At 33.2% G+C, this 14,335-nt stretch overlaps 1 protein-coding gene across 1 annotated transcript; it reads right to left on the reverse strand.

Moving 5' to 3' along the window:
- Positions 1 to 9,267: 9,267 nt before the first annotated feature.
- LOC109187021 (zinc finger MYM-type protein 1-like) lies at positions 9,268 to 11,347 on the reverse strand. The gene is made up of 4 exons (XM_019337180.1): positions 10,462 to 11,347; positions 9,942 to 10,373; positions 9,784 to 9,851; positions 9,268 to 9,450 (listed from the first exon to the last, which is right to left on the reverse strand). Exons 1-4 carry the CDS (start codon positions 11,345 to 11,347, stop codon positions 9,268 to 9,270), a joined length of 1,569 nt encoding a protein of 522 aa, XP_019192725.1.
- Between the last annotated feature and the right edge of the window lie 2,988 nt (positions 11,348 to 14,335).

Here is a 14,335-nt window from a genome sequence, read left to right on the forward strand (position 1 = left end):
TTAAGGTGCATCAATTTAACTATTAACGTGCGTATGTTTAAAACTTAAATGCATAATTTATCTCTTAAGGTGCCTCAGTTAGAGACACTTGATCATTTGCATCCATGTTGCCAAGAAGCACGTTTTTGTTTTTTTTTTTTTTTGTTTTTTTTTTTTTTGTTTTGTTTTTTTTTTGTTTTGTTTTATAAATTGTCCTTTTAGTTTGAACCGTTGATCTTGATAAGATCAACAACTCAAATCTCATTCCATTTTTCACCTGGGAGAAGCTTCGCACGTGAACCATCCCCTATATATGAGAACCACTCATTAGGTGAGAACCTATAGACAAATTCAAACCATCGATCTACAAGGTCTAATAGATAAAAAAAAAAATTAAGTAAAAATGGAACGGAACGTATTTTCATAAATATTAAAAACTTTTAAAATTTGTAATATTTATGAAAAAAATTTGATACCTGTAGCATGATTTTTTTTTTTTTTAATTTTTTTTAAAAGAACCCTACTGTCCTATCATTATAATTGTAATTTGCTACTGTTTTCTCTGTTTTCTTACACTTCCAACTATTTTAAAAAGTAATCCAATACTTTTATGTCATCTAAAAAGATATTTTCATTTTTCAATAATAATAATAATAATAATAATAATAATAATAATAATAATAATAATAAGTTTTTATATATACTTATTCTCTTTTATCAATATATAAGCATATTTCAAATATTAAAGAAATAACAATTAAAACAATATAATGTAAAATTTATTGTAAATAAATATATGTGGACATTATCATAGGTATTATACTATGATAATACCTCTTTATCCTTTATAATATTGTATTTATACTAGAACTCTATATATGTTGTATATATTGAAATTGAAGGATAATCATTAAAGATTGATGATTCTCTCTGTATTCTTTGTCTCTCTTTTATTATATTGCATTTTCGAGGTGTAAATGATACCGCGGTTTACGCGATGATATATTATCCAATTTCACAACAAAATTAAAATAAAACTTGTATTAGGTAAAAATTTGAACAATGTAAAATTAAAATGTATGAAATACAAAATTAATTAATATTTAAAAATCAAAATACAAATACAATTATTTATTAATTTTTTGAATATTACTGACTCTGTTACAATGCAGTATCTGTGCACAAATTATGTATTAATTTAAAGTAATTAAATATTTTTAATTAAATAATAATTTATTTTAAATTTAATTGATATAAAAATATTAAAACAACAAAATATTATGTATAAGAAAAAAAATCCGGCCTCAGATCACCTAATCACTTGGCATGGTGAGGTTGAAATATTCCGTCAATTTTCATTCTACGAACCATCCAATTGCATCACGATGATTCCTTTTACATCTTAAAATGTATTAATTTCTACATTGAATATATTTAATATATTCACTTTAATTTACTAAATAATAAAATGTTAAACCTCATGGCATGCACGGCATAGTTTGAGTGGGAAGATTTGGAAGAGAGGAGAGAAGCATGCCATTGTAGAACATGAGGTCGTATCATATATTCATAAGAGCATTCTCGATACACATAATTTTTGAAGAGTTTTTATATGTGTAATTATAAAAGAAAAGACGAGAAGGAATGATAAAAAACAAAAAAAACAAAAAAAAAAAAAAAGAGGAAAAACAAAATTTGAAAAGCAAAAAAAAAAAAAAAATATACAGTTTAACGCGTCCAATGAGCACATGTATTGCACGCGCCCAATTGACTGCGCGTTTCTAGTGTGCTTCACACACACTAGAGGAGGCTTTTGCTTTATTTATTTATTTATTTTTTTTGAGTGGGGCCACTTTTCTTTCAAAAACTAACTTCTTTCGCAAGCACTCAAATACATTCTTTTTTATCTCCCTTCTCGTCCATATAAGAAACCCAACCTACAAAAACCATTCAAAATCTTCCTATTGGAGATGATCTAATGCATGTTATGAAGGAATTAGGTTTGCAAAAGAGGTGGCAATTTTCTTGCACCATGAGAAGTGTGATAAGTTACAAACTATATAACTCCAAAATCGCCAATGTCCTTATGGTCTAGTAACACGAAGTGACTCATCCAAATGAGAGATCATGAATTCGATTCCAAGTGAGATGGTACTGACTCTTTGTGCTTCTACATTGTAATAGAGTCAGTAATAATAAAAAAAATATATAGCCCCAAAATCATGTTTAATAAATACAAAACGTGAATAACTGATCGGCTTAATTTTGAGTGTACATCCTAATACAGGGAACAAATTTTAAATGAGATTTCTTATCTATTAAAGTCTAGCTAGAGTGCTAGACCAATTTCTTGGACATATAATTATTTAAGATTTGGTGTTGTGTAAGCAGTTAGGTCATCACTCATCTGCGTTTACGGGAGTAGCCTTAACTTTTGAAAGAAAATTAATTCTTTTGACAAAGCGACGTGGCATAGTGATTAAAATACTAATGGAACATTTGGACAGTTAATTAGCATACATGATAACTAGGTTGAAACATGGTGCTAAACATCTATTCATGAAAAGCTCACTAGTAATTTAAAACCTCATACATGGATACAAGTTTAATTTTGAATAAAAAAAAAAGTCCAAATGTATAACTCAACTGACCAATCAACTCAAAAAAGTCTAATGGTAATGTGTTTTGGTAAAAGTATTTTGCATGTTTAGTAGTAAGGTGGAATTGGAATGATTATCGACATTGATGTTTGGTTATGCATGACCCTGTAATGGGAATTAAAAATTTTAAAATACAAAATACAAAAAAATAAGGCAATTGATCATAATATAATGACATCCAAAACACCAATATGAAAAAAAAAAAAAAAAAACAAAACAAAACAAAAATCTAAAAGCACTAATCCAAACTTAAAAATCAGATTATCAATAAGATGAAATGATAATAGTCGTTTTTAATTAGGGAATGTGGTTTTTAATTGAAGGGTAATCAAATCCCATAGTTGTGTTCTAAAAAATTGTTATCCAAACACTAACTATGATTTTGATTCTCATCTCTTGTGTGTAAACCTATGAACCAAATACACCATGATAAATAAGAATAAGCTTGTGGGTTATTAATATTTTGTTAAATGAACATGAATTTGGTTACTTTGGAGTATGACAGAAAAATAATTAATTACATGTTAAATATAAATCATGAGTAATAAAGAGTTAACATAAACTGTTTATTTTTTTTAAATGCATAAATTAATCATTTAGCATAAAGTGATTCGTTTATATTTATAATGTAATGGCTGACTGGCTGTAATGCTACACCATAAATGATAAATAAGAATAAGCTTGTGGGTTACTAATATTTTGTTAAATGAACATGAATTTCGTTACTTGGAGTATGACAGAAAAATAATTAATTACATGTTAAATATAAATCATGAGTAATAAAGAGTTAACATAAACTGTTTATTTTTTTTTAATGCATAAATTAATCATTTATGTTAGATATATTAAATATAATATATTTAATATAATATATATTAAATATAATATAATATATCTATAATATATATTAAATATAATATATCTATATATTATATTTATATATATTGAGAAGAGAGAGAGAGAGGAATAGATAATTTTATTGATGATTAGAAATGCTTGAATAACAAATCTATTTATACTAGATAAGATAATTCAAATGCTAAAATAAAGGAGTTAATGCTCCATGTAAAGCTAACATCATGGCCATGTACTGCACCTATAATTACTCCCACTATTTTTAACCAATTAACTAACTACTTGGTTTAATATTACTAATAATAATAATAATATTATTATTATTATTATTATTATAACATTGCCTCCTTTAAACCAAGTTGAATATATTGGTCATCCCAATATCCTTCTTCAATTTGAGAAATGTCTCCGTCTTCAACGGCTTTGTAAAGATATCTGCAACTTGACATTCACTTGAACAATACTCAATGTTGATTTGTTTTTCAGCAACCAGTTCTCTGATTTTGTGATACTTGATATCAATGTGTTTACTGCGACCTTGAAAGACAGGATTCTTGGACAACGAAATTGCTGACTTGTTGTCACAAAAAATAGTTGTTGGTGCTTCCTGCTTGTGTTGTAAGAACTCCAAAATTCTCCTCAACCAAACTGCTTGAGTAGCACAGTTTGCTGCTGCAATATATTCTGCTTCTGCGGTTGAAAGTGCTACAATCTGCTGCTTCTTTGAAGACCAAGAAAATATAGCTGAACCAAGATAGAAGGCATATCCTGATGTGCTTTTTCTAGTCTCAACATCTCCAGCCCAATCACTGTCTGTGTACCCAACAAGTTCCACAACTTCATTTGTAGAGTAAAAAAGTCCATCATTACTCGTACCTTTGACATATCTCAGAATTCGCTTTGCTGCAGCCCAATGTGATTCTTTTGGTTCCTCCATGAATCTGCTAAGTATTCCAACTCCAAAAGAAATATCTGGCCTTGTTGCTACCAGATACCTCAAACTCCCAATTAAGCTTTTATAAGCTGTAACATTCACATTTTTACCACACTCATCTTTGGACACCTTTAACTTTTCAGCTACCGGAGTTGAAGCTGGTTTGGAGTTTTCCATTTTGAACTTTTTCAAAATATCAGCAGCATACTTCTTTTGTGAAATAAAGATTCCACCATCCATCTGAACAACCTCAAGGCCAAGAAAGTAAGACATAAGGCCCATATCGGTCATTTCAAGCCTCTTAATGAGTGCCTCCCTGAATTCTGAGATTAACTTCAAGTTATTTCCAGTAAAAACCAGATCATCAACATACAGACAGATTAGAACAATATCACCAGAATCCGTGCATTTGACATACAAAGTGTGTTAATGAGGACATCTCATAAAACCACTTTCAACAAAATATGAGTCAATGCAACCATACCACGCCCTAGGCGCTTGCTTTAAGCCATACAAGGCTTTTCTCAACCTGTACACTTTATTTTCCTCCCCTTTCTTCAGAAATCCTGCAGGTTGCTCAACATATATTTCTTCATCAAGAAAACCATTCAGAAAAGCAGACTTGACATCCATTTGATGCAATTTCCAATCATTTTGAGCAGCAAGAGAAATAACCATTCGAACTGTATCAAGTCTACTTACAGGAGCAAAAACCTCAAAATAATCAATACCTGGTTTCTGCTTGTAACCCTTTGCTACCAACCGTGCCTTAAAACGGTCAATTTCTCCATTTGATTTGTACTTCGTTCTGTAAACCCACTTTACTCCAATCGGCTTCTTTCCAGGAGGTACATCTGTTAATTCCCAGGTACCATTCTTTTCAATGGCACGTATCTCCTCATCCATCGCCTTAAGCCAATGAGTTTCTGTAGCAGCCTCCTCAAAAGTTAAAGGATCACAATCTGCAAAGAGAGCAAATTGAACAATCTCTTCATCAGACAGGTCATTATCATGACCCAAAACATAATCCTGCAAGCGAGCTGGTAAGTGGCGCTCGCGCTAAGATCGTTGAACTGACGACTGTGGCTGTGAAGGAGATTGAACATTATCTGGAATTAGTTGCTCTTCAACAATATTTTCAACAGCAGGAATAACAACTGAACTTTCATCTTTAGCTAACCAATCCCAGGCACCATATTCATCAAAAGTGACATCACGACTTATAACAACCTTCTTAGTTTCAGGATTGTATAGTTTATAAGCCTTTGAAGCGTCACTATAACCAATGAATATGCACTTCTCACCTTTATCATCCAACTTCTTTCTCAATGGATCCGGCACGTGGGCATATGCCAAACATCCAAAAACCTTGAGATATTTGATAGAGGGTTTTTTCCCACTCCAAGCTTCTTCGGGCGTCTTATCATGGACACTCTTAGTTGGACACCTATTCAACACATAGACAACACAAGCAACAGCTTCTGCCCAAAAAGGTTTAGGCAGATCCTTGGATTTCAACATGCACCTTACCATATCCATGATAGACCTATTCTTCCTCTCAGCCACTCCGTTTTGTTGTGGAGTGTATCTAGCTGTCATCTGATGTTGAATACCCTTCTTTTTCAGAAAATCATCACAGGCAATATATTCTGTACCTCTATCAGTTCTCAAGATTTTAATTTCATAACCACTCTGCTTTTCAGAAAGTAAACCCATGTTTTCCTACTGAAATCATCAATGAATGTAATAAAGTACTTACAACCTCCATATGAGGGAACCTCCAACGAACACAGGTCTGAGTGAACAATCTCCAACTGTTTTGTGGCTCTCCTTGACTTGCCCACGGGAAAGGGATCTCTATGCTTCTTCCTAATCACACAAATCTCACATATACGATCAGGGACATTCACAACAGGTAAATTAGAAACAAGTTCCTTTCTCGCAAGATAGTTTAACCCAGAGAAATGGAAATGCCCAAACCGCATATGCCATAACCAATTATCATCACAAACTTCAGAATTAAAGCAAGCAAGGAGAGTATGCTTAATTTTCAAAGGAAATAGTCGATTCTGGGACATATTTACCTTTGCAATCAAGACTCCCTTAGCATCTGCAATGGTACAACACCCCTGAGCAATATGTATCTTATATCCTTTTTCTGACAACTGACCATACTCAACAAATTTTGGTGTAGTTCAGGAACATAGAACACATCGGATATAAAATTGTGAGTACCATCCTTCAACTGAATAGAGATTTTACCTTTTCCCAAAATTGACACTTTTGACTTGTTGCCAAATGTCACTTCAGACCAGACTGATTCATCCAGTTCAGAAAACAATTCTTTCTTCCCACACATATGGTTACTACACCCAGTATCCAAGAACCATATGTTCTTATCTGCAGAAAAACTATCGCTGGCTAAAAGTAAAGTTTCAGAACTCTCACCAGACTTTTCAGCAGTGTTTTCAACAATGTTTGCTTGATTTCCACGATTGTTGTCCTCATTATACCAACAATCTGCAATCTTGTGTCCATACTTGCCACAATTGTAGCAATGAAATGGAAATTTACCTTGTTTGGTATTACCTCCACCTCTTCCTTGGTTGGAGTTACCACGTCCTCCTCCTTTGTTGAAGTTACCACGACTTCTTCCACTAGAACCTCCTCTTCCTCTTCCACGACCTCTACCAGATCCTCCACCTCTTTGATTAGTGCCAGTCACATTAAGGGTGACTTGGCTCTTCAAAGCTTCTTCTGCTAGTGGTTCCGATTTTGACGCAATCCTGTCAATATGACTTTCTACCATACCTTTCAGCTCTGCAATTGATAAGAGCTCGATTTTGTGTGACTCTGTGATCGAAGCCACCACATGGTCATACTTCATCGGCATAGTTCGAAGAACTTTTTCAACCATTGCACCATCTTCAATCGTATCTCCATATAGCCTCATCTTATTCACCATATCAATAAGACGAGTGAAATACATATCTACTGTTTCTGTAGAGGTCATCTCACAATTATCGTACAACCTTCTCAACGACTGCAACTTAGACTTCTGCGCCCGATCAACTCCTTTGTGTGACACCTTTAAGATGTCCAAAGCTTGTTTTGCTGTTTGAGCACGAGCTAATTGCCCAAAAATGGAATAATGAACACCTTGGTGAATCTGACCCAAGGCCAATTTATCTCGCTGTATAGCGCCTGCTTCAGCTCCTTCTTGTAGACCGGGATCAACAAAGCTCCAAAGATTTTGAGCTTGCAAATGTGTGGACATCATAATTTGCCAATAATTGTAATCGAGTTTCCCGTCCAATTTGGGACCCGTCCATACAATATTGAAATTTGCAGCCATATTTCACTACGGGAAATATCTCGGGGTTGAAAGGTTGACTGGCTCCGATACCAAATGTTAGATATATTAAATATAATATATTTAATATAATATATATTAAATATAATATAATATATCTATAATATATATTAAATATAATATATCTATATATTATATTTATATATATTGAGAAGAGAGAGAGAGGAATAGATAATTTTATTGATGATTAGAAATGCTTGAATAACAAATCTATTTATACTAGATAAGATAATTCAAATGCTAAAATAAAGGAGTTAATGCTCCATGTAAAGCTAACATCATGGCCATGTACTGCACCTATAATTACTCCCACTATTTTTAACGAATTAACTAACTACTTGGTTTAATATTACTAATAATAATAATAATAATAATAATAATATTATTATTATTATTATAACAATTTAGCATAAAGTGGTTCGTTTATATTTATAATGTAATAATGACTGTAATGCAAAAGTGAGTAAGTGACCCTGGTATAAACCAATAATTGTTGAAAGTGGGATTTGAACCCACACCCTTCCGGACCAATACCTTAATCTAGTGCCTTAGACCAACTCGGCCATCTCAACTAACAATTACTTAGCTTCCACAAATATTTTTAACCTGATAGCCATCTATTACTAGTTATGTGCTGATAACTCGATATGCCATCTGGAACCAGTTTGGTTTCAAAAGAAGACAGAAGAGTATTGTTTTGGGAGACATAGACGCACTCAAAGAGATTCCATTGTTCCCTGAATGAATTCAATGTGGATATTTAGGTATGGATTTAAAATTGCTAATGTAAGGTAAACATATTGCTCATGCAAGAAAGGTTAGTCATTTGTATATGTAGTTGGTATGAAAAATAATTACTCAATTAGCCATAAGGTGGCGGTTTCTGTATTGGTGGAAATTATTATATACTCCGTATTTCTAAAGTAGGGGGGAACATGAGAGTAGAGATACCAAAAAGTTGTAACTATTAGTATATTTGGTAGTTTGAGGGGTTTGAGTGAGTGGATCATTTTATGTATCATAGGGGCGGAGCCAGGATTAAAGAATGCGGGGCGCCAATCACGATTTAAAAGAGAATAATGAAATACATTAATATTCATTTAACATATTTCAAAATACATCATTATATTACAAATTTACTAAAATTTAGATCATCTCTCTTGCATGTCATGAAAATCATCTATAATTGAATCTACACAAAATTGTTTTGCAAATTGCTTTTTAATGTATACTAACAAACAATCACTAAGAAATTCATCTTCTATTTTGTAACGGAGTGTAGTTTGACTATATTCATGGCAGAAAAAGATCGTTCTATAGTAGCTGTAGATACTGGAAGTGTGAGAATGAGAGTTATTAATCTGAACACAAGAGGATAGATGTTTGATTTTATAGTTTTTACCAACCATTGACATACATCAGAAATACTTTCTAGTGTTCTAAAATTAGAAAGTTGTTGCACATGTTCAAAGTTGCATTCTCAATTGTAAAATCTCATAATCTTCAAAGTCTTGTGGATAAAACTTCTCTACCAACTTGCAAATATCATCAAGTCTGAATGATATACGCATCTCTTTTGAATCTAACGATGAACTGAGAATAATTAGCTCCATTGCTTTATCATCAAACCTATTCCTCAACTCTTGCAACTAAGAAGCGCATTAAAAATATCAACTTTGTAATGATGCAATTGTTAATTCATCTTGTTGATGTCTAGCCCTTCCTCTTCTTGCAATATATTGAGCATCAAAATCCTGTACAAGTATATTGACATTTTCACAAAAAGACTTCACACTTGCAACTAATTCATCCCATCCACTATCTCTTAAAGTTTGAATAAGCAATTTAGTAGATGACACAAAATGCATTGCATTCAATATATCTTGAGATTGAAGTTGCAAAGCTTGGCAAAGCATATTAGAAATCTCTAGAACTTTTTTTATGAGATGCATGATAAATACAAATTCAAAAGAAGTGAGTACCTCATAAGCTGCATCGGCATCTCCATGGTGAGCACGTGTAGTTCCATCTTCAATAATATTAAGTAAAACTTCACATGTTGCACTAAAAATTCTCATTAAACTTTATATAGATTTCAAATGAGAACTTCATCGAGTATCACCTGGCCTTTATAAAAAACCAATTTGGTTAAGACCCCTCCCGCTTTCAAGCTCATCAATACTAAGCAAGTGCACAATATTTGAGGCATGAGCAGCTTTTAACTGGTCATTGCGCTTACATGAAGCCCCAACAACATTAATAATGGAGTTCAACTTGGTGAAAAACTGATGGACAAGGATGACTTCCTTTGATGAAGCTACTAATGTCAATTGCAATCGATGTGCAAAACAATGAACATAATAAGCATAAGGATATTCATCCAAGATTAAATCTTTCAATCCATTCCATTCTCCACGCATGTTACTTGTACCATCATAACCTTGTCCGCGAATATTTTGAACATCAAGATTATGACGAGATAAGATAGAAAAGATACCTTCTTTCAATGTTGATGCACTAGTGTCCTTAACATGAACAACTCCAAAGAAACGGTCTTGTATAAAGCCGATCTCTATCAACAAATCTCAAGACAATTGACATTTGTTCATTTTTTGATTCATTTCAAGATTCATCAAAAATGATACAAAATTTTGCATTACCAATTTCTTCTTGGATAGCACTTTTTACTTTAGTTGCCAACACTTGCAAAATTTGCTTTTGTATGGTTGGTGATGTATATGATGCATTTCGTGGAGCTTTATCAAGAACTTTTGTTACTTCACCATTAAAAAAGGCAATGAAACTCAATAGCTCTAAAAAATTTCCATGGTTCATTGATGTTATTGACTTATCATGACCTCTAAAAGAACATCCTTGAAATGAAAGCCATCTCGTTGCCTCAATTGAAGTTCTCAAGCGAAGTCTATTCTCTACTATTTCTTGAGATGTGAATTTCTCAATATGTTGTGCAATGTGTAATTGTTGGTTCATGAGATCCGCACAAGCTTTCTCGGCATTTCGGTGAGGGGATGTGAAATCTTTCCCAATTTGTGCTAAAAAAGAGCAATTTTTTCCATCTCTGACTTTCTTCCATGATCGAAAACCATTGATAGTAAAAGCATCCAACCCGAAAAGGCCATCTTTAGTATGAAACAAATAACATGGTAGACAAAATGCTACATCTTTACTAGGAGAATATTCTAACCAAGAAGGGAATAACTTAAACCAAGATGTTTGAAAACTACGCGGATGTTTTTCTCTCGATTTTGGATACTTTGAAAGCAAACATTGATATGGGTCGACCTTGATATAAGCTCTCCTAACTTCATCACGCTTGTCAATGGGGCACTTCCATATTAGTAGTCTCAATCCCGAATCACGTTCTAATGATTGAATATCAAACTTCTCAATGATTTCAACTCTTTGAGATTTTTCTGGACGACTTTCAAAATTCAGTGGTTCAATACTTGCATATGGATTTACTTGAGATGTTGAATCTTCATAATTCTTTCTAAAGAAAAGATCAATTCTTTGTGTCTTTTTCATTACAACTCAATCTTTCAATGTTCACATTGATAATTTTTTGGCAAGTCGATTAAACTAACTAAAAAGAAAAAAAAAGAGTAATTAGACATATTAAAGTAGTACAAATTTGATGATTTTGGTAGAAAAATGACATTTTATTATTATAAATTAAACACTGACAGTGAGACAATGACTTTAGTATTTCCAAATTCTAAAGAAGGGAAACCATGGTCCATGTGAATTCACTGCCATATAAATCAGTCAACTGCTTTCACCGCAAATTCCAATCATACTTGTAAATTAGTAATAACTAATAAAACACACATAATGTTTAAACAAATGAAATTACTGTTAAATTAGTAATTTCATTTGTGTAAATTAGTAATTTCATTTGTTTAGCGCAAATTTCAATTTCTAAGCAATTATATTTCATACTTGTAAATTGTAATTATGAGAGTAGATTGCTATTATGAGAACAATTATGTAGCATGTATTTAGACTCCTCAACCAAAATAAATAAATAAATAAATAAATAAAAGCCCAATCTTTAATCATTGATGTGAAGATGGAAAAACACACACATACAATAGCAACAATGGCGGCGGATTGAACTTCATCTCGATCATTTGTGTACTTTTGTGCAGAAATTTTATATGTACGACGTTGGCATTTTGAGAAACTGCGCGGTTGCATACATTCGAGGATTTAGAGCTCAGCCGTAAAACCACCGATCATAATTTCAAAAATGATTAAGATAAGAGAAATGAGAAAGAGAGTCAGAGAGACGAACCTGGTAAGTGGTAAACTGGTAACAAATCTTTGAAGCCACCAGAGTTCTCCTCTTCTTGCACCGTCGGCCGTCGCACTAGTAGAGTAAGGAGTTGCAGCTGAATTTTTTTTAAAGCTTTTGGATGGGGCTATGGGAGTGGGGGCATGGTGCTGAATTTTTTGGATGGGAGTGGGGCTGAATTTTGGAGTAAAGAGTACTCTGGAAGCTTTTGGGGCAGAACTTTTTTCAAAGCTTACACTAGAAATCTAGAACCTTTTGGATGGGACAAGGGGGGCCAAAAAGAAATTATTATAGTATTTATTTTTTGGGGTTGGGGTTGGGGGTGGGGGGTGGGGGTGGGGACAAGGCCCCATGCAATATATAGGTGGTTCCGGCCCTGTGTACCACTGGAAAAAAAAAATTAAAAAACTGACAGAAAAGGTTTCAACACTCAACGTCAACCTTTACTTCTCTTATGTGCAATCATTTTATATATATCTTTAATTTGATTCTAACTATCAACTCAAGAAATCTCAATTTATATGAATTTGTTAATTAAAACTAATAAATTCCTAATTTCCAATTTTAGTACATATTATGTACAAAACATGATTACCAGGACTATGTGGTCTAATGGTACCCGGGTTGGACTTTCATTTGGAAGATTATGAGTTCGGGCCTCAGTGGAGGCGTTATTGGTTCTTTGTGTTTCAGTAGGTTGAGAAAGTATATGAACAGATACTACAATGTAATAGAACCAGTAACTTTCAAAAAAAAAAATGTACAAAACATGATTAAACACAAAGTGTTATAGTACTATTGTAGTACATTAAAACTCCAACGAGGCACATAGAAAGTTCAAATGGTGCGCCCACAAATATATATACATGTGTAGACACACATACATAGAACAAAATATATTGACTATTAGAGTAACTCCGATCCAACCAAGCTAGCTAAGGAAATACAAACTTGTAATTATAAGATCACGAGTTTGAATTCAACTTTTCTTGGTTTGAACTTGTCAGCTATGGACAACCTTGACTGGTTTACCTCCTTGTGGTCCTTAATTTATCAATTACCGTCACAAGGAGGGTTTATCCAGTGCATACACTCGGATACACTACAAGAAAAATTGCGAATTGCGATGGAACGTAATCTATTGTCGTTGAACAATAGAACACATTCTTTCGCGATATAAATGGTGATAAAATTAAATTCCGTAGCTATTTTTACATAGAGTTAGAAAAAAAAAAAAAAAACTTCGAAATCTTGGTGCACTCATTTTGATGACGAAATTTTTGTAACGGAATTAAGTTCCGTCGCTACATTTGTGTCGAAAAAGGAAACAACAGATATTTTCGTGCCAGGTTCGCGATGGAATCGGCAACGAGAATGAATTCCGTTGCGATGTCTGGTGCAATGTGAGAAATATTTCCGCATAATCTTTGCGCCAATGAATTGACGAGGAGGGCGATGACGGAAATTGCAACGGTCATTTTTTTTTCCGTTGTGAAAATATTTAATTTTTTTAAGTAAAGTTTAATTTCGCTACAGAATGGGGCGACAGAATCAATTTCGTCGCCAATATGTCAACACACTAGTGATAGAAAATGCAACCCTCTACATGTCTGTCGTGCTATGGCGATGGAATCAACAACAAAATTAATTTTGTTGTGATATTTTCGCAAAGGGATAATTGACGGGCGAGGTTGACGACAGAAATTGCGACGATTGTTCTTTCTGTTGCGACGATATTCAACTTTTTTAAGAAAAGTTTATTTTCTCTATAGATATGTTAACACATTGCAACAAAAATGCCAAACTAAACATGTTTGGTGCGCTATGGCAATTGAATCGACAACAGAAATTGATTTTGTTGTGGTGTTTGGCGCAAAGGGAAAATTACTAGCCGAGGTTTGCGATGAAAATTGCAATGGTTGTTCTTTCCTTCACTAAGATATTTAGGTTTTTTAAGGAAAGTTTTTTTTTTTTTTTTTTGCTACAGATGGGGTGACAACATCAATTTTGATGCCAATATGTTGACAAATTGGTGATAAAAAATGCGAAGCTCTACATGCCCGTCACGCTATGACGATGGAATCGACAATGGAAATTAATTTTGTTGCAATGTTTGGCGCGAAGAGAAAATTGACGGCGAAGGTTGGTGACAGAACTTGCGATGATCGTTTCTTACGTCGCGAAGATTATAGCATATATAAGACATTTCCAAAGTTACT

The sequence above is a fragment of the Ipomoea nil genome, unplaced genomic scaffold (genome assembly GCF_001879475.1).
Source record: "Ipomoea nil cultivar Tokyo-kokei standard unplaced genomic scaffold, Asagao_1.1 scaffold1416, whole genome shotgun sequence".
Classification (NCBI taxonomy): domain Eukaryota; kingdom Viridiplantae; phylum Streptophyta; class Magnoliopsida; order Solanales; family Convolvulaceae; genus Ipomoea; species Ipomoea nil.